General features: G+C 42.7%; 1 protein-coding gene across 2 annotated transcripts in view; it reads right to left on the bottom strand.

Annotated features, from left to right (window-relative positions):
- Positions 1 to 6,061: 6,061 nt before the first annotated feature.
- vps37d (VPS37D subunit of ESCRT-I) overlaps positions 6,062 to 20,001 on the bottom strand; it is a 30,355-nt gene continuing 16,415 nt past the window's right edge. The window contains exons 3-5 of one of the 2 annotated variants that reach the window (XM_088321056.1): positions 9,669 to 9,751; positions 6,529 to 6,660; positions 6,062 to 6,451 (exon numbers count right to left, since the gene is read on the bottom strand). In XM_088321056.1, the coding sequence (XP_088177182.1) occupies positions 6,113 to 6,451; positions 6,529 to 6,660; positions 9,669 to 9,751 (554 nt within the window). In that variant the 3' untranslated portion in view covers positions 6,062 to 6,112. Of the gene's footprint in view, positions 6,661 to 9,668; positions 9,752 to 20,001 lie in introns of both variants that reach the window. The other variant, XM_088321055.1, reaches the window with a different exon arrangement.

Below are 20,001 nucleotides of genomic sequence, written 5' to 3'. Positions count from 1 at the left end.
CATGTACAATACAACATGTTAAACTACATAAATAAACACGTTTGAAAAAAAAAATGGTGTAAGATGATTTTGTATTTTGTAAGGGAAAATACGACGGTTTGTAAGGGCATGGAGCCCTGGAATTTGACAGGTATGTAATAAATAGCAATATATAGATGAAACTTAAAACAATGTAAAGAGCCATTTGGGAGTCGAAAGAGCCGGCTCTTTTTAGTGAGTCGAGCCGAAAAAGCCGGTCTTGCTAAAAGAGTCGCAATCCCCATCTCTACAACGTAGCAGTCGAGTAAGATTTCATTTATTCATTTATTCTTCTCACTTTGTATTGTTTACTGCTGATTTTTATTTTGGGATATTGTTTTTATTTTACTTCAAGTGTAGGATAAATGTGTTCCTGGTGAGGTGCAAACAACTATGACGCGGACCTAAAACGACCCGTCTTTTTTTCTCTATTCAACTGAGTGGAATCCTGCTCGGAACTTTTCAAATTCTCTGATATAAAACGACTCTTTTTTTTTTAATAAAAAAGTGTAACTGGTGTAATAATAACTTTAGTTTTGTTGAAATTGCAGCTGAAATATCTTTGTATAGTTTGTGTATAAGTGTCCTGCAATGACGAGTCCCACAGTGCCACCTGCTGGTACGGGGTAAGCAGAGTTGGGTAGGGTTACTTTAACGTGATTACTTTCAATGACTTTTGGATTACTCCAATACCAAATATGCTAATAAAAGACAAAAGAAACTAAGTATAAATACAATTTTATATATTTCACAAATATATAAAAAAGATGTCGGTTGAAATTCAGATGAAAAAATATGTCGAGTTGAATTCATTGCAAAAGTTAAAACCACTATACGATCACATGTTAAACGTATCTTGTTAAAATGGATGTAAAAATAATTGTAATGGTTGATTTTCTGAACTGTATTGTGAAGGATTTTATACATTTGACTATAAAGGACTTTATACGATTGAATACAAGTTACATTTATTGAGTTTCTATCTATCTATCTACCTTGGTCACATCCCTCAAGAGGGGTGACCGACAGCAAGACAAACACATACAATAACAAAGAAAATAAAAGGGAAAAAATAGCAAAAAAACACACACAAAAATGTTTGGACCATGGCCAACCCAATTGCCCAAACACCCAAACAAGTTAGGCACCTCGGCACCTAAGTTGGTCATGCTTTCGTCCCTCCATTATTAAGTTTAATGCAAGATATTCACTGACTGGGCTTTAGTTCAATGACAGGTCACGCTGTTCCAAATGCAGAATATTTTGACTAGGGGCGGCAGTAGCTCAGGAGGTCGAGCGCTCGTCTTGGGATCAAGGGATCCCAGTTCGAATCCCGGCTTGTCCGTGTTACATGTCGAAGTGTCCTTGGGTAAGACACTGAACCACTAACACCCCCAATAAGCAGGTTAGCGTCTTACATGGCTGCAATACAAGGCCGCTATTGGGAAATGTGAAGCACACTGTAAAGCGCTTCGGGAAGTCATTGACTTGAAAAGCGCTATAGAAATGCAGATCATTTCATTTACTAGGGAATTTTGATAACAGGACTCTGGCGGAGGATGGCAGGCGTTGTTTTGAGAACGAGGCCCTGATGACGTAGAAACGCTGGGTGTTGTTTTGAGTACCCCAAACATCGGGACTCTTCTACGAGATGGTGAAGCCCAGGGGGCTTCCTTGGCGCGTCCATGGGAGGAGTCGGCGCGCCATTGTGCGGGGAGAGGAAGACCAATGAGAGGAGAGAGCTAGAGGACTTCAGAAGAGGGCTTCCCAGAGACTCCAACGACATTAATTCTGCCATTTTCGATGGAGTACACTTAGTTAAATTGTTAATGAAATTAAATCTGCCCTCCTGTGGAAATGTCAGCTTCCTGTTCATCTTTTCTGTCAAGAAACGAGCACGCATTGTTGGGTGAATGTAGCTTGTGTTTGGTTAATAGAGTCAGATAACTCATTCAAACAATTTGGTCAACGGTACATTTTGATATGAATTCCCAACAATTGTATGTCAACTGACCAGCGGAGGTGCGAACCCCCTGGTGTGTGTATGTTGTGTTTCTCATGGCAGCAACTGTAATAAAAGCCTCATCATCCAGTCCAGCCTGAATGCGGATCCTTGGTGGGACGGGTTAGGAACGAGTCACTATAACTCATTCCTTTTTGTAAATAACGTACCCCACACTGATGACAACATTTAGGGTGCAAAATGTAAAGCGGGACAAAGAAAACTAAATTTAGACGGTGTCTATTCTTTGAATCGTTGATAGCATTGGCAGAGTGAAAATCTGTCTTTGAAGAGGGTCGATAAAGAGCCGGGAATCAAATGAAGAAACGAAATCCTAGAGCGGTGCAGAGAAACGTGCAAACTTCGCACGTCTGATGCTAAATTTAGAAGCGATTGCATATTTGCATACTTGTCAGACAAACAGCGACTTCGAAGTGGGCCAGGGTTGGGTAGGATTACTTGAACTGGATTACTTTCAATGACTTTTGGATGACTCCAATACCAAATATGCTAATAAAAGACAAAAGAAACTAAATAGGAATAAAACAATGACTCACAACACGTGGTAAGCTTTCTCTCCTGGCTTTGATCTCTTTGATCTCCGGCAAAACGAACATCAAATGCGACAGAAACAAAATGAAAATAAATGCCAACATAATTTTTGCCGTTCCATGTGTTCCGTTACTCACCAAGCCTGTGCAATATTTAGTCATTTGAGTATAGCGCGGGCATTAGCTGGAAAACAGCAGAGACAATAGCATGAAGCCTTACCTGGTCCCAGGTGAAATTTGTTAAGAATCTGAAAAAAAAAACATTGTATTTGACACGTTTTTTCTAATGGTTGGTCTAAGCGTTTCCATAAGTGGCCATTTGGATACAACCAGTTGACAGTCCTAAAAACCTTACAACCATGTATTTTACTTTGGCCAATTAGACATCGTGAAAGAGTAATAAATGTTTGACTTGTCTTTCCTGAAGGCAATCTATGGTTATGTACACTTGCGCGTAATAATAGTGCGTAGAATAAAATAAGATAGGCTTTGCAGTGGCTCAGCAGGTAGAGCGCTCGTCTTGGGATCAAGAGATCGCAGTTCAAATCCCAGCTTCTTCGTGTTACCTTTCGAAAAACCTTGCAACCATGTGTTTTACTTTGGACAATTAGACATCATGAAAGAGTAATAAATGTTTGACTTGTCTTTCCTGAAATCAATCCATGGTTGTGTACACTCGCGCGTAATAATAGTACATAGAATAAAACACGATAGGCTTTGCAGTGGCTCAGCAGGTAGAGCGCTCGTCTTAGGATCAAGGGATCGCAGTTCGAATCCCGGCTCCTCCGTGTTACCTTCCGAAAAACCTTCCAACCGTGTATTTTACTTTGGCCAATTAGACATCGTGAAAGAGTAATAAATGTTTGACCTGTCTTTCCTGAAGTCAATCCATGGTTATGTACACTTGCGCGTAATAATAGTACGTAGAATAAATCACGATAGGCTTTGCAGTGGCTCAGCAGGTAGAGCGCTCGTCTTGGGATCAAGAGATCGCAGTTCAAATCCCGGCTTTTCCGTGTTACCTTCCGAAAAACCTTGCAACCATGTATTTTACTTTGGACAATTAGACATCGTGAAAGAGTAATAAATGTTTGACTTGTCTTTCCTGAAGTCAATCCATGGTTGTGCACACTTGCGCGTAATAATAGTACGTAGAATAAATCACAATAGGCTTTGCAGTGGCTCAGCAGGTAGAGCGCTCGTCTTGGGATCAAGAAATCGCAGTTCGAATCCCGGCTCCTTCGTGTTACATGTCAAAGTGTCCTTGGGCAAGACACTGAACCCCTAATACCCCCAATAAGCAGGTTAGCGCCTTACATGGCTGCACGGCCGCTATTGGGAAATGTGAAGCACAGTGTAAAGCGCTTTGGGAAGTCTTGACTTGAAAAGCGCTATAGAAATGAAGATCATTTCATTTAATTTCATTCATTTTGGGGTGGAATTTGAATACACCGTGAAAATCGTTCTTATGAGAATTTCATTAGCTAACCAATGTGTCAATTATCATTTGAATCAGTTACTACTGTGCTAACCATCCCGATCTAAAGGAGGCGATCTTTGTTTTATCATCACGGGTTTTTATAGACTAATGCGAGCTGTGGATCTCAAAAAAAGTCTGCGATTGGCCGAAAACAGTGTCAATCAAAAGGTCAGAGGCTCACAGCCCCGTTGGAAACAATTGTATGAATCTGTTTATTTGTAAACAGGAATTAATGCAGAGAAACAGACAGATTGCAAGGAATATCCATCAATGCAGAAATGGTTTTAGGCGGATTTTTTTTTTCTGTGTGGGCATTCACTGGACAGTCTCGGATGTCCCTTCATTTTGTCTTTCCTGGGTAGAAAATGGGAAGAAAAAGTCTCATTTTCAGTCTGCGCAGTTTGTAGCCTTCCTTGGACTACAGATGAGAGCGACATCTAGTGGAAAATCATAAAATATCGTGCCTTTAAGAACAGCGGGATATTTTCATCAAAAGCCCATTTGGGATCCTAGCTTCAGTGGTCTCAAACTCAATTGACTTTGAGACTCCTGTTCTAAATGTTGCAATTTTTGTTATTATTATCGTAATTCTATATATTTTTAAATGGCAACCGTGTTTAACGACAATATTGTCCGAATGTGAACCGTTTCCGTGGTTGCTGCGGATTCAGGACAAGTCCAGGCCACGCTGAATATTATTGTCAAGATCAATGTTCCCTGTAATTTTCCGCGGGTCTAAGTCGGTGAGCAACGCTTGAAACAACAGTGAGCAACGGCAATCCCAAGTGTGGCAACTAAATCATTATCAAACATGTTCAAAACTTGACATCAACTTATTTTGCTGAGTTTCCGGCAATGCAAATTTTTTTTTCACTTTTGAATGAATTGACTCATGTATTATTGCGAAGGTTGTTCTTTGACAAGATATCCATTTCTTTTTATTTCCCGATAGATTTTGTCGAATAATATTAACATTTTTGGGGGCTTATTTAGTCGGTTGCACGATACACAACTGTATTTAATCACATTTTTAGTGGAAGTACAATGTTAGCAACAAGATTGACTCAGTAGAATTGGAAATTATTTGAATGCAACACAAACTTTTTCTTCTTTTTCCCTGTTTTTTTCATTTTTTTCTAATTCCTTTAAAAAAATCTCATTCTGTTTATTTTTTTCCAAGCTGTTACTTTTTTCTTTTTGTTCTCCATTTACTTTTTTTCCTTTGTTTCTTTCTTTTCCTTTTTTCTGGCTTTTTTTCAGAATTTTTCCTTCTTTTTTGTCTTCCTTTGTTTATTTTTTTTCTCAGCTTTTCACTACTTTTTCATTTTGGTATTTTTTTCTTTTTTGCTCTATTTCCCCCTTCCGGCATAATTTTACATAATATTTGGTCATGTAGGGATTAAAGAAGCAAAAACAACCTGAAGAGCCGTTTGGGACCCAGAAGAGCCGGTTCCTTTTAGTGAGCCGAGCCGAAGAAGCCGGTTCTCGAAAAACTCTACTGACTTTACTCAACTTGGTTCTACTTTGACCTTGACTTCAAAATACCGCATTCAGAACACAGCGTCAGGGGAACCCGTGTATTTTTACCTTCATGCACTGTAACTTTGACTTAAATTGCTTCTTAATTAGCAACTTCGAGCCCGGATTTTTGTGAGCTGGCTAGATTTTCTTATGTGCGGAAAAGCTCTGGGTAGTGCCCAATTGCGCACACACGCAGCTTAGAGGGAACATTGGTCAAGATGCAGATATTTTTTTCGTACTATTACTCAAGTAGGATTTTTTTGTCGTATTTCCATCGTTGGCAGAATGTTTGTAGTACAGTCCTTTGAGACTTCTTGTGATTAAGGGCCAAACATAAAAATGACATGACTTCCCCTTCAAGTCAAACTTGAAGGACTTGAACATTTCTCAATTGGATTCCTGGATCGTCCCAACCGACATTTTTCAGATAAAAACTCGACCTCCCGTTAAATGAAATGTTTCGCCGAGAAATAAGCATCCCGCCATCCAGGGCCAGCGGGAACGCCATCCTTTCGTAGATTCCCGTGGCGGGAAAATCCGTTAGGAAAAATTGCGCCTTCTAACCACGCCCGGACCTACCGGAGGGGCGGTTGAGGCTGTTGGGGGTCGGGCCTGTAGAGCTGCTGAAAACGTAGCGGCCTCCCGTGGGCCGGCCAGCCCCCGGGAAGCTGTCCGATGACCCTGAGCCCCACCGGATGGGGAGGAGCGTACCCCTGGGGGTGGGGTTCGGGCGGGGGAGTCCTGACGTGCTGAGGCCGGGCGGGGACGGAGGCCGAGACGGGGGAGACGGGGTAACGCGGCAGCAGGATGGCCGGCGTCAGGCCGTAGCGTACCTGGAAGACCCGGAGCGGTCCCTGGGCCGGGTACCCGTTGGGCGGGGCCGGTTCGGCGGCATCCGCCTTCAATTCCTCGGGGACTTCGCTCGCCGGGTCCCCGGCCCCGCCCGGTTTGGCGAGGCGCCGCTTGTACAAATCTTGCATCTTCTCTGCCTGAGCTCGCCGGATGTGACAAGTTCTCCTAGAGCGCTGGAAGGAATCCAGGAAGTCCTCTAGACACATGTTCCCGTCCATGAATTTCTCTAGCAGATCCTGGGAAGGCAAGGTTTCGAGAGTTAACAGGGGTTTACATTTTGGTGGCAAGAGAAAAAAATTTGTCAAGTTGTAAACTATATGAGAGTGGGGAGTAATGTTCCCTCTAAGGTGCGTGTATGCACAATCGGGCACTACCCAGAGCTTTTCCGCGCACAAGAAAATCTAGCCAGCTCACAAAAATCAGGGCTCGAAATTGCTAATTAAGAAGCGACTTAAGTCAAAGTTAGAGTGCATGAAGGTCAAAATACACGGGTTCCCCTGACGCTGTGTTCTAAATGCGGTATTTGGAAGTCAAGGTCGAAGTAGAACGAAGTTGAGTAAAGTCGGTAGAGTTTTTCGAGAACCGGCTTCTTCGGCTCAATCACTAAAAGGATCTTTCGGGTCCTAAACCGCTCTTCAGGTTGTTTTTGCTTCTTTCATCCCTATATGACCAAATATTATGTAAAATGATGCACAAAATGACTTATAAAGGAGGGGGAAATAGAACAAAAAAGAAAAAAATACCAAAATGAAAAAGTGGTAAAAAGCTGAGAAAAAAAGAAACGAAAGGAAGAGAAAAAAGAAAAATTCAGAAAAAAACTGAAAAGAAGAAGGGAAAGAAACAAAGAAAAAAAAGTAAATAGAGAACAAAAAGAAAAAAGTAACAGCTAGGAAAAAATAAACACAATGAGATTTTTTTAAAAGAATTAGAAAATCTAGCCAGCGCACAAAAATCAGGGCTCGAAATTGCTAATTAAGAAGCGAATTCAGTCAAAGTTACAGTGCATGAAGGTAAAAATACACGGGTTCCCCTGACATTGTGTCCTAAATGCGGTATTTTGAAGTCGAGTTGAAGTAGAACGAAGTTGAGTAAAGTCAGTAGAGTTTTTCGAGAACCGGCTTTTTCGGCTCATTCTTCCTTTCATTCTTCTTTTTCTCCTTCTTTTCATTCTTCCTTCCTTCCTTCCTTTTCTCCTTCCTTCCTTTCTTCCTCTTTCTTTCTTCCTTTCTTTCTGTCCATCTCTCCTTTTCATTCTTCATACCTCATTAGTCCAGCCCTTGAGAGAATGTTTGTTCTATCTTGTGGCCCCTGATTTAAAATGAGTTTGACACCCCTGATCTAATGAATAGAATAGAATAGAATAGAATAGAATAGAATAGAATATACCTTTATTGTCATTGTTACAAAATGGGTTAACATATTGTGACAACGAAATTGGGCATGACACTCCAGTTTCACGCATTCACAGTGAGGTAAAAAGCCAAGAAGATAAAGGAACAGAGAAGATAAGGTTATAAAACAAGGGGGATAAGGCTGTAGTTATAATTTACACGATATTTACACAAGAAATGTCGGCATGTAGGATGTTACATACAGTTTGGTATCGAAATGGATGCGTAAGGTACGGCAACCCCAGCCTCTACCGTAGCGCCTCATAGTCCAGTGCGCCTTATGTTTGAAAAAGACTATTTTTATCGTCGGGAAATATTTTTAATGGCGACAGGAAAAAAAGAGTGCACACTATCCCGTTGTGAGGCTGGGAGTTGTAGTACCGCTTTGGTCCTGCAGAGAGCGCCAAGACTGTTTTTATTGAAAAGTTGTCTCACAGCTTTAAAATCCAAAATATTGAACGGTGCACACCATTACAAACCAAATTGGCATGTAAGTTTGAATGTTAAGAAGTTTATTTGCCCTCATGTAGGTTTTAGATCAGGGGATGGTGCCATAATAGTCTGTAGTTTGCAATAGTCTGTGGTCTGTGCAGCCCTTTAAGACAGTCCCTTCTCAAGGATTGTTCATTTTATTCATGTGAAGGTTTTTGAGTTTTTCCTTGCCCTCATGTAGGTTTTAGATCAGGGGATGGTGCCATAACAGTCTGTAGTTTGCAATAGTCTTTGATCTGTGCAGCCCTTTGAGACTCTTTGTGGTTAAGGGCCAAACCAATAAACATGATTTGACCAGAGGTTTTTGAGTTTTTGACTTTCCCTTCTCAAGGTTTCTTCATTTTCCTCATGTTGAGGTTTTTGAGTTTTTCCTTGCCCTCATGTCGGTTTCAGATCGGGGGATGCTGTCATAATAGTCTATAGTTTGCAATAGTCTGTGCAGCCCATTGAGACTGTCCCTTCTCAAGGTTTAATTTTCCTCATGTTGTGGTTTTTGAGTTTTCCCTTGACCTCATGTAGGTTTTAGATCAGGGGATGTGTCATAATAGTCTGTGGTTTGCAATAGTCTTGGGTCTGTGCAGCCTTTTGAGACTGTGCCTTCTCAAGGTTTCATTTTCCTCATTTTGTGGTTTTTTGAGTTTTTCCTTGCCCTCTTGTTGGTTTTAGATCAGGGGATGGTGTCATAATAACAGGGATGTGATTGAGGTGAGGAGAAAAAGTCTGAAACCTAGCCGGGGGTTTGGGGGCCCAGGGCAGAGCCCAGTGGGGGGACACAGGTGGGCAATGACCCCCCCCCCCGAAGCTCCTGGGTTTTAAGCAATTTACTTGTCCAAAACCATGCTTAAATTAATAATTTAACATCTTTAGAAGATTTAAATAACAAAATAATTTGCCCACATACCTGATTTTTTTTGTAAATACTGCAAGGTCAGTTTAAATGTAGTTCAGACCCTGCAGCTTGTGCAACGATGTGGCCAATTTATGCAATTTTTCTAACGGCCACCAGGGTGCGCCAGAGCAATAAAGGAAAGAGTGAGACAGTCGGATTTGTTTGCTACGCAAGTGAAAAAGTCGGAATTCCGACTATAGTCGGAAAAATCACATCCCTGTAATAAGTCTCTAGTTTGCAATAGTCTTTGATCTGTCCAGCCCTTTGAAACTCTTTGTGGTTGGGGGCCAAACAAATAAACATGATTTGACTTGACTTGATCCCAAAAAACGTGACGTAAACAACTTGACGCGTCAAAGTAACTTTGCGCTTTTGACCATCACTAACGGTAACGGCAAAAAAATGAGTTTGACTATCAGTTTACTATAAAATGGCGCCGTTATTCCAAACAGTGTTGAGGATTTTGTTCTACCTCGGAGTTCTTCTCAGCACGCGTCACCTCTTCCTGCAGGAGGTTCTGGGCGTTCTCCAAGCTGTACTTCTGGGCTCCAACTCCTGCGAGTGAAAAAGTCAAAACGCATGAGAAAAATATTAAGGCCAGACGCGGCGACATCATCCATGGACCGACAGTCCCTCGTGGGAGAAACCGCAAGAGTGCTTTCCCCCCCACGTCACCCGGGACCCACCCGTCGTTTTTGCACCATCTGCTCACTGAACGGTCGCTTCCCTTCGCAAATCTGTTCCGCGTTTGTCCGCTTGAAGGGACAGTGTGTGTTATTCCACCACTAGATCAGAACCGTCACCATATTTCTACAAGGAGATAAAAGTTCAAATTTCTCAACCTATGAGTAGTTCTAAAAACTGTTCGGAATTCATATCAAAATGTACCGTTGACCAAATTGTTCGAATTAATTATCTGACTCCATTAACCAAACACAACCTACATTCACCAAAAAATTTCTGCGCGTTTGTTTCTTGAGGGAAAAGATGAACAAGAAAGCCGACAATTCCACACGGGGCAGATTTTATTTCATTAACAACTTAATTAAGTGCACTCCATCAGAAACGGCCGAATTAGTGACGTTGGAGTCTGTGGGAAGCCTTCTTCTGAAGTCCTTTAGCTTTCTCCTATTAGCCATCTTCTCCCCGCTTAATGGCTTGCCGGCTCCTCCCATGGGTGTGCCAAGGAAGCTCCCCCTCTGGAATACTCAAAACAACACCGAGCGTTTCTACGTCAACAGGGCCTTTCCGTGTCTGGATGTGCTGATTATCTTATCAGCAGTACGCCCCGTTCCCGCCGTTCCTGTAAACAACATTTTCCACTAGGGTGCCCTGATATTAAACTACAGCTCAGTCAGTAAACATCTTTTGCATTAAATGTAATTTGTAGTCAATTGTATAAGATCCTTTATAGTCAAATGTAAAATCCTTCAGTAGATTGAATAGATATTTTAGATAGTTTAGATTTAGACAAGAGCAAAATTCTGTATATGAGAGGTGCTCGTTAACATTCCACTTAAGTCAAACAAAACAGAATTTCTACCATAAAGATACAGTGTGTATTAGATACCACTCTACTGTGTAGTGCAAGCATACTACTAACTACAGAAACTCAAAGTGATTTTTTTTTTGAGGCTCATCTGAATTTTTCAAATTTCTTGATCTACACGTAATCATAAAATGCACGTTTATATGATAGTTCATGTATTTAAATCATTATTGTTTATCAGTATGAGGCACCTCTAAAGGGATAGTGTGTTATATGTATTGCCTCCTAGTAGTACAAAGAAAAAAACCTTCATTCAGTGAAAGAAGACATTCGTTTAAATGATAGTCCAAAATACCAGCGTTAGTTTTGAAGGATTTTATACATTTGACTATAAAGGATTTTATACGATCGAATACAAATTACATTTAATGCAAAAGATAGTCACTGGCTGGGCTGTGGTGTGAGTTCAGGGCACCCTGGTGGAAAATGTTGTTTACAGGAACGGCGGGAACGGGACGTAAGGCTGATATGACGCAGAAAGGCCCTGATGCCGTAGAAACGTTCGGTGTTGTTTTGAGTATTCCAGACATCGCGAGGCTCTTCTCCGAGATAGTGAAGCCCAGAGGGGGGGCTTCCTCAGCACGCCCATGGGAGGAGCCGGCCCGCCATTATGCAGGGAGAAGGATTTTATACGATTGACTACAAATTACATTTAATGCAGAAGATGTTCACTGACTGAACTGTTGTTTAATATCATGGCACCCTAGTGAAACATGTTGTTTACAGGAACGGGACGTACTACTGATAGGATAATCACCACATCCAGACGGAGGACGGCAGGCGTTGTTTTGAGACAGACATCGCAATGCTCTTCTCCGAGATGGTGGAGCCCAGGGGGCTTCATTGATGCGTCCATGGGAGGAGCCGGCACTCCATTATACGGGGAGAAGATGGCCAATAGGAGAAAGCTAAAGGACTTGAGAAAAAGGCTTCCCAGAGACTCCAACGTCACTAATTCGGCCGTTTTCAATGGAGTACACTTAGTCAAATTGTTAATTAAATTAAATCTGGCCCCGTGTGGAAATGTCGGCTTTCTTGTTCATCTTTTCCGTCAAGAAACGAGCGCGCATAAATTGATGGGTGAACGTAGGTTGTGTTTGGTTAACGGAGTCCGATGACTTATTCGAACAATTTGGTAAACAGTACATTTTGATATTTAATTCCCAACACTACTGTACTGTACGTACGTGTGTTTGAATGTGAATAATAAACTCAAAATGACTGAACCATTTTTTGTGAAAATGTACACAGTTGCACTTTAGGACTCCGGTAATGTCTTTAGCTAGTTTTAGTATCAAGGCGCCCCCCAATAAATACCAATGAAATCCATAAACATCTGCTTCTGTGTGTTCTGATTGTGTGGGCTCTCTAACGCCTGGCGGTGGCAGGACCACTCCAAGCTGTTGAATCCAATCTTCTATCGGCCTGGCAACATGCTCATTTCTCATTCGCTTTTGGAAAAATAAACGAGCCGGCTTTTAATGACACTCGTCAGCACCACCGCGGGGGAAGTACTTTGCGTTATCAGAGACTATAAATTGACCTTTATTTTCAACCGCCCCCCCCGGCCCCCTCTCCCCCAAAATCCCCCAACCAGGGTGGAACTGAATCCAGTGGAACCTTCGGGACTCGATGCAATGATGTCACGCCACAGCTTGAAGGGACGTCCGCTCTCACTCGAGCTCACACGCGTTCATGAATGGTAAATGTCAGTAATCTATATTTATAGAGCGCTCCTCAAGTCACTGAAGACCCCCCTGAAGCTTTTACAATGTGCTTCACACTTACCCACTGTTGGGAATTACCGTAAATTCCGGACTATAAGCCGCTACTTTTTTCCCAAACCCCGCGGCTTATTCAGTGATGTGGACAATTGATGTCATTTTTCTGACGGCCGCCAGCAGCGCTCGAGTACAAAAGGGAAGGTTTAGGGTCGCGGGGGTGCTGGAGCCCATCCCAGCCATCTCCGGGCAGTGGGCAGGGGACACCCTGAACTTGTTTTCCAGCCAATCGCAGGGCACACAGGGACAGACAACTCGCTCGCTCATTCACACCTAGGGACAATTTGGACCGGACAATTCACCTGAAATGCATGTTTTTGGAACGTGGGAGGAAACCCACGCAAGCACGGGGAGAACATACAAACTCCGCACAGGAAGTCTGGAGCTGGATTTGAACCCACGACAGGTTCCCATGACATGAACTGTGCCGCACAAGCGCTAACCACTGCGCCGCCGTGCTGCCCGAACCGAATCATTTAAGTGTAAAATAGAAAGTCAAATGTCCTCCAGTCGAAGGTTCATTATGTATTTTAAGACGTGTACGAAGTACAAGAAAATCTGCACGAAAAAACGCAAAAATTTGTCAATGATGGGTACCAACTATCTCGAAAAGGCAAATCAATCGAATCAAACGAGTTCGCCGCGGTAGCCTCTATCTCTGTATGTTTTTTTTCGTTGCAAACGAAGCCGGCGGTTTGATGCTACTGTGCGCATGCGTCTGCCGCCTGGGGATTTCCCATCATGCATCATACCGATCAGGGGTTGATTGAGTCAATTTGAAATACATGTGGTCTTAAAAAACATAGGATTTCATGTGGTAATTGTGTAGTGACAGGAAGTCCGTCTCTTTTTAGAGAACCGGCTTTTTCGGCTCAACTCATTAAAGAGAGCCGGCTCTCAAACGGCTCACTAGCTTTGATGCATTATGTGAGTATGAATGAACGAGCGAGTTGTCTGTCCCCGTGTGCACTGCGACTGGCTGGCAACCAGTTCAGGGTGTCCCCTGCCCACTGCCTGATGATTGCTGGGATGGGCTCCGGCACCCCCGTGACCCTACTGTGGATAAGCAGTGCGGATAATGGATGGATGGAGTGAACAGTTGTCTATCCCTGTGTGCCCTGCGATTGGCTGGCAACCAGTTCGGGGTGTCCCTTACCCACTGCCTGAAGATAGCTGGGATGGGCTCCGGCACCCCCGTGACCCTACTGTGGATAAGCGGTGCAGAGAATGGATGGATGGAGTGAACAGTTGTCTATCCCTGTGTGCCCTGCGATTGGCTGGCAACCAGTTCGGGGTGTCCCTTACCCACTGCCTGATGATTGCTGGGATGGGCTCCGGCACCCCCGTGACCCTACTGTGGATAAGCGGTGCGGATAATGGATGGATGGAGTGAACAGTTGTCTATCCCTATGTGCCCTGCGACTGGCTGGGAACCAGTTCGGGGTGTCCCCTGCCCACTGCCTGATGATTGCTGGGATGGGCTCCGGTACCCCCGCGACCCCAATGAGGATAAGCGGTGCAGCTAATGAGATGAGATGAATAAGAAAATGTATTATTCTACTTCATTCTATTTGCATGTATTTTTTTCCTTCTCCAGTGAACGTCCAAGCGACTTCATTTTTGAACTTTTTTTCATAATAAACCTCATTCATGTCGAGCAACTCAGTAGATGTTAATGAACAATATATAGGATATAAGGAAACACATGTACAATATAACATGTTAAACTACATCAATAAACAGGTTTGAAAAAAAAATATGGTGTACGATTATTTTGTATTTCGTAAGGGAAAATCCGACAGTTTGTAAGGGCATGGAGCCCTGGAGCGCGACAAGTATGCATCTGCTTCTTGGAAAAACATCCTTCGTAGGTCGAAAAAAACGAGCAGGCGTGCATAAAGACGATAGGGCCCGTGTCGGACTCGCCGCGTGTCGGACGGGAACACGGGCCGACAGCCGGGGAAAACGAGAAACTCCTACGCGGCTGAAAAGTGACCTACATTCTGCATGAGAAGAGCCCCGTGCAAGCGTCAGGGTGTCAAACCGGGCCATTTGTTTGCGGTCCTGACGGATTCACTGCCGGGAGATGAAATGGAGATTGAAGCCACGTTGAGGAAAGGAACTCAAGGGTTCGTGAGTGAAATGTGCAGCTAGCCAGGAGCTGAAAGTCCCTTTTCGTAATGAAGGATTTTATACATTTGACTATAAAGGATTTTATACGATTGACTACAAATTACATTTAATTCAAAAGATATTCAGGGCACCCTGGTGGAAAATGTTGTTTACAGGAACGGCAGGAACAGGACGTAAGGCTGATAAGATAATCAGCACATCCAGACGCAGAAAGGCCCTGATGACGTAGAAACGCTCGGTGTTGTTTTGAGTATTCCAGACATTGCGACGCCCAGGGGGGGGCTTCCTTGGCACCAGGGTTGGTGTCACGAGTGTGGACCGGACCAGAACGGAGGCAGGAGGCAGGAAGGGAGAACTCAATTGCGGTTAAGATCAAAACTTTTATTTAACAAAATAAAAGTCGTCCAAAACTCCGGGACAAAACAGAACAAAAACATTCTTACACTCAGAATGGGCAGGTACAGGTTTCCTCCGACTCAAACTAAACAGGACAGGGCATAACAGAACGGAAAATGTGTAATGAGCCAGCACCCGCAAAACCCACAACCCAGCCTTAAGTAGCACACACGCAATTAGCTGATCTGCTTCAGCTGGTGCCCAGGGGGCGTGGCCAGCCGGTCGCCACGGCGACCATGCTGGCCATGACAGTTGGGTAGGGTTACTTTAACTAGATTACTTTCAATGACTTTTGGATGACTCCAATACCAAATATGCTCATAAAAGACAAAAGAAACTAAATATGAATACAATGATGACTCACAACACGTGGTAAGCTTTCTCTCCTGGCTTTGATCACTTTGATCTCCGGCAAAACTAACATAAAATACGACAGAAACAAAATGAAAATAAATCCAAACAGCTTGCCAACATCATTTTTGCCGTTCCATGTATTCCAAGCCTGCACAAAATTTAGTAATTTTATTCATATGGAGTTTCTTTTGTCTTTTATTAGCATATTTGGTATTGGAGTAATCCAAAAGTCATTGAAAGTAATCCAGTTAAAGTAACCGTACCCAACCCTGTTTAGCACGCCCATGGGAGGAGTCGGCACGCCATTATGCGGAGAGAAGATGGTGAATAGGAGAGAGCTAAAGGACTTGAGAAAAAGGCTTCCCAGAGACTCCAACGACACTAATTCGGCCGTATTTGATGGAGTATTTAGTTAAATTGTTTTGAGTATTCCAGAGGGGGGGGGCTTCCTTGGCACACCCATGAGAGGAGCCGGCAAGCCATTAAGCGGGGAGAAGATGGCCAATAGGAGAAAGCTAAAGGACTTGAGAAAAAGGCTTCCCAGAGACTCCAACGTCACTAATTTGGCCGATTTCGATGGAGTACACTTAGTTAAATTGTTAATGAAATCAAATCTGCCACTGTGTGGAAATGTCGGCTTTCTTGTTCATCTTTTCCCTCAAGAAACGAGTGCGCATAAATTGTTGGGTGAATGTAGGTTGTGTTTAGTTAATGGAGTCAGATAACTCATTTGAACAATTTGGTAAAACAGTATTAAAACAATCGCAAATGTATTATACAGCAGGGGTGCGGAACAGAGGCATCAAACCGAAAATATTTTGATTTTTTTCTGAAGAGAGCCCCGCCGTATCACATTTGAGCGCCAAAACCGCTCTCCGGACAAAAGCAAATTCTTCAGAACATTGAATGAAATGAAATGAAACGATTTGATCACATCTGTGAAACAGTAATAATGCCAGAACCTGTGTCCCGTACCAAATACTGTAATCTACCCCTTTAAACTAGTCTCCCTCTGGCTCATTCCGACTGTTCTTTAGTAAAAATGTCACAAAATACTGCAAACGAGGATTCTGACGTACGGACTTTCGGTGTCGACGGCGCTGTGTGTGTAGCTCCACCCACTCCTACGCCTCACCCAATCAAATTGCTCTGTGTGCTATGCTGCCATTTTCCTAATTAAAGTTTGTTCTGTGGGTTTCCCTAGTAACGAGTCTCAACAGTGAACATAGATTGATTAATGAGCTTGCATATGAAAGATTGCTTAGCGACGTATAGCCAAAAACGGGGCCTGTCGTGATCTGGGTTCGAACTCCGTTGTATCCAATGTCGTGCTAATAAGTTCAGCAATAGTTTTCGACTAATACGTTATTGCTCATATACTGTAATGTACTACTGTGTGTATAACGTTACTCCATCGAAAACGGCCGAATTAGTGTCGTTGGAGTCTCTGGGAAGCCTTTTTCTCAAGTCCTTTAGCTTTCTCCTATTGGCCATCTTCTCCCCGCACAATGTTGTGCCGGCTCCTCCCATGGGCGCGCCAAGGAAGCCCAACGTGGGCTTCACAATCTCAGAGACGAGCGTCCCGATGTCTGCGGTTCCTCAAAACAACGGCGAGCGTATCTCAAAACAACGCCTGCCGTCCTCCGTCAGAGTCCTGTTATGGACAGAACTAGACAAAATATTCTGTATTTGGAACGGCCTGACCTGTCATTGAACTAAAGCCTACTCGGTGAAAATCTTCGTTGCATTATGAGTCAATCGTATAAAATCCTTTATAGTCAAATGTATAAAATTCTTCGGTACAAAAAAATGCAAACAGTCTATTGACATTCACAATTCTCAATAAAACATATTGCGGTACTCCACTTAACCCAGCTAGCGAAACCAGATGCTCGTTGGAGGACGTAATCGTGAATTTCGTCGTCCTCCCCCGAGTGTGAAAACATGTGCTTCAGTGAATTAGCTGAAGCTCCTGTCAACAAAAGGGGGGAAGGGTGATGGCTGACACCAATCCAATATGGGGCTTGCGCAAACTGCACCGCGACGCCTCTTCTCCTTACAGCCGTCCCTGACAACGCCTTCCTGCTACTGCACAATGCTCTCAGACCAGAACATCAGAACGAGTTGACGGAAGCTGTTTTTGGAATTTGATTGAATATGGGTTTTGATTCAAACCAAGCACTGGTGTCTCTATAGGATCATGAGTAAGATACCATGATCTACCTGTACCGTGTTCCTCCACTATAGGCAAGATAGATGTCTAGATATATAGATGGATAGATGTCTAGATAGATGTCTAGATAGATGGATAGATGTCTAGATAGATGGATCGATGTCTAGATAGATGTCTAGATGGATGGATAGATGTCTAGATAGATGTCTAGATAGATGGATAGATGTCTAGATAGATGTCTAAATGGATGGATAGATGTCTAGATAGATGTCTAGATAGATGGATAGATGTCTAGATAGATAGATAGATAGATGGATAGATGGATAGATGTCTAGATAGATGTCTAGATAGATAGATAGATGTCTATCTAGATAGATAGATGTCTATCTAGATAGATAGATGTCTATCTAGATAGATGTCTCGATAGATAGAAAGATGGATAGTCTCGATAGATAGATAGATGTCTAGATAGATGGATAGATAGATAGATAGATAGATAGATAGATAGATGGATAGATGTCTAGATAGATAGATAGATAGATAGATGTCTATCTAGATGTCTCGATAGATAGATAGATAGATGTCTATCTAGATAGATGTCTCGATAGATAGAAAGATGGATAGTCTCGATAGATAGATAGATGTCTATCTAGATAGATGTCTAGATAGATGGATAGATGTCTAGATAGATGGATAGATGTCTAGAGAGATAGATAGATGTCTATCTAGATAGATGCCTAGATAGATAGATGTCTCAATAGATAGATAGATGGATAGATGGATAGATGTCTAGATAGATGGATAGATGTCTAGATAGATGTCTAGATGGATGGATAGATGTCTAGATAGATGTCTAGATGGATGGATAGATGTCTAGATAGATGTCTAGATAGATGGATAGATGTCTAGATAGATAGATAGATGGATGGATAGATGTCTAGATAGATGTCTAGATAGATGGATAGATAGATATAGATGTCTATCTAGATAGATGTCTCGATAGATAGAAAGATGGATAGTCTCGATAGATAGATAGATGTCTATCTAGATAGATGTCTCGATAGATAGAAAGATGGATAGTCTCGATAGATAGATAGATGTCTAGATAGATGGATAGAAAGATAGATAGATGGATAGATGGATAGATGGATAGATGTCTCGATAGATGTCTATCTAGGTAGATGTCTAGATAGATAGATGTCTAGATATGTCTAGATTTTACAGTTTGTAAATCTATGAGTAGCAATGCTGACGGCGACCACCCAAAATGTTGTTAGTTTTCTTGACATGTTTTTTTTTTATTAATTCCTAAACAAATGAATTTATTTTTAACATTTTGTGCTTTTATTGATGCTTCGGATAACAGTTGATGCAATTGAAGTGCTTATTTCGTGGAAAGTGACAGATTTTATACATTTGACTATAAAGGATTTTATACGATTGACTACAAATTACATTTAATGCAAAAGATATTCACTGACTGGGCTGTGGTAGGAGGTCAGGACACCCTGGTGGAAAATGTTGTTTACAGGAACGGCGGGAACGGGACATAAGGCTGATAAGATAATCAGCACATCCACCCATGGGAGGAGTCGGCACACCATTATGCGGGAGGATATGGCCAGTAGGAGAGAGCTAAAGGACTTGAGAAAAAGGCTTCCCACAGACGCCAACGACACTAAATCGGCCGTTTTCGATGGAGTACACTTAGTTAAATTGTTAATGAAATGAAATCTGCCCCCGTGTGGAAATCCCGGGGGCCTTTCTTGGCACGCCCATGGGAGGAGCCGGCACGCCATTATGCGGGGAGAAGATGGTGAATAGGAGAAAGCTAAAGGACTTGAGAAGAGGGCTTCCCAGAGACTCCAACGTCACTAATTCGGCCGTTTTCAATGGCGTACACTTAGTTAAATTGTTTAAGACATTAAATCTGCCCGTGTGGAAATACCGGTCTCTTGTCCATCTTTTCCATCAGGAAACGAGCGTGCAATGTTAGGTGTATGTAGGTTGTGTTTGGTTAATGGAGTCAGATAACTCATTCGAACAATTTGGTAAACGCTACATTTTGATATTAATTCCCAACAAAAGGCCACACTTGAAAGAGTATCAGTGTGTTGCCGCGTTTAATTTTAGCCACGTCTGTCACGAGGTGTCAGAAGACCCAAACGTGAGACACAAGAGATGGGTCGGACCCCACTAGGGGGTATGTCTATTTAAACAGCAAAGGAAAAGGTTACCGGTGAGAAGGGGGTGTGGGACCGGGATAGCAGAGGAGGCCATCTTGAAAGGGAGGCTTGTGAGGGACACCAGAGAGGGGGTCTTGGGGTGAAGAAAAATCTCGAGGTGAGGATTTGGGAATACCTTTAAGCAAGGGGGCTTTGGTGGACGATAGTGGGACAAGGAGGGAACCAGAGAAGGA

Source organism: Urocampus carinirostris, chromosome 17 (assembly GCF_059441175.1).
Source record: "Urocampus carinirostris isolate Australia breed hairy pipefish chromosome 17, RoL_Ucar_1.0, whole genome shotgun sequence".
Classification (NCBI taxonomy): domain Eukaryota; kingdom Metazoa; phylum Chordata; class Actinopteri; order Syngnathiformes; family Syngnathidae; genus Urocampus; species Urocampus carinirostris.
The sequence above is the reverse complement of the archived record's forward strand: the minus strand, read 5'-3'. Positions and strand labels throughout refer to the sequence as shown.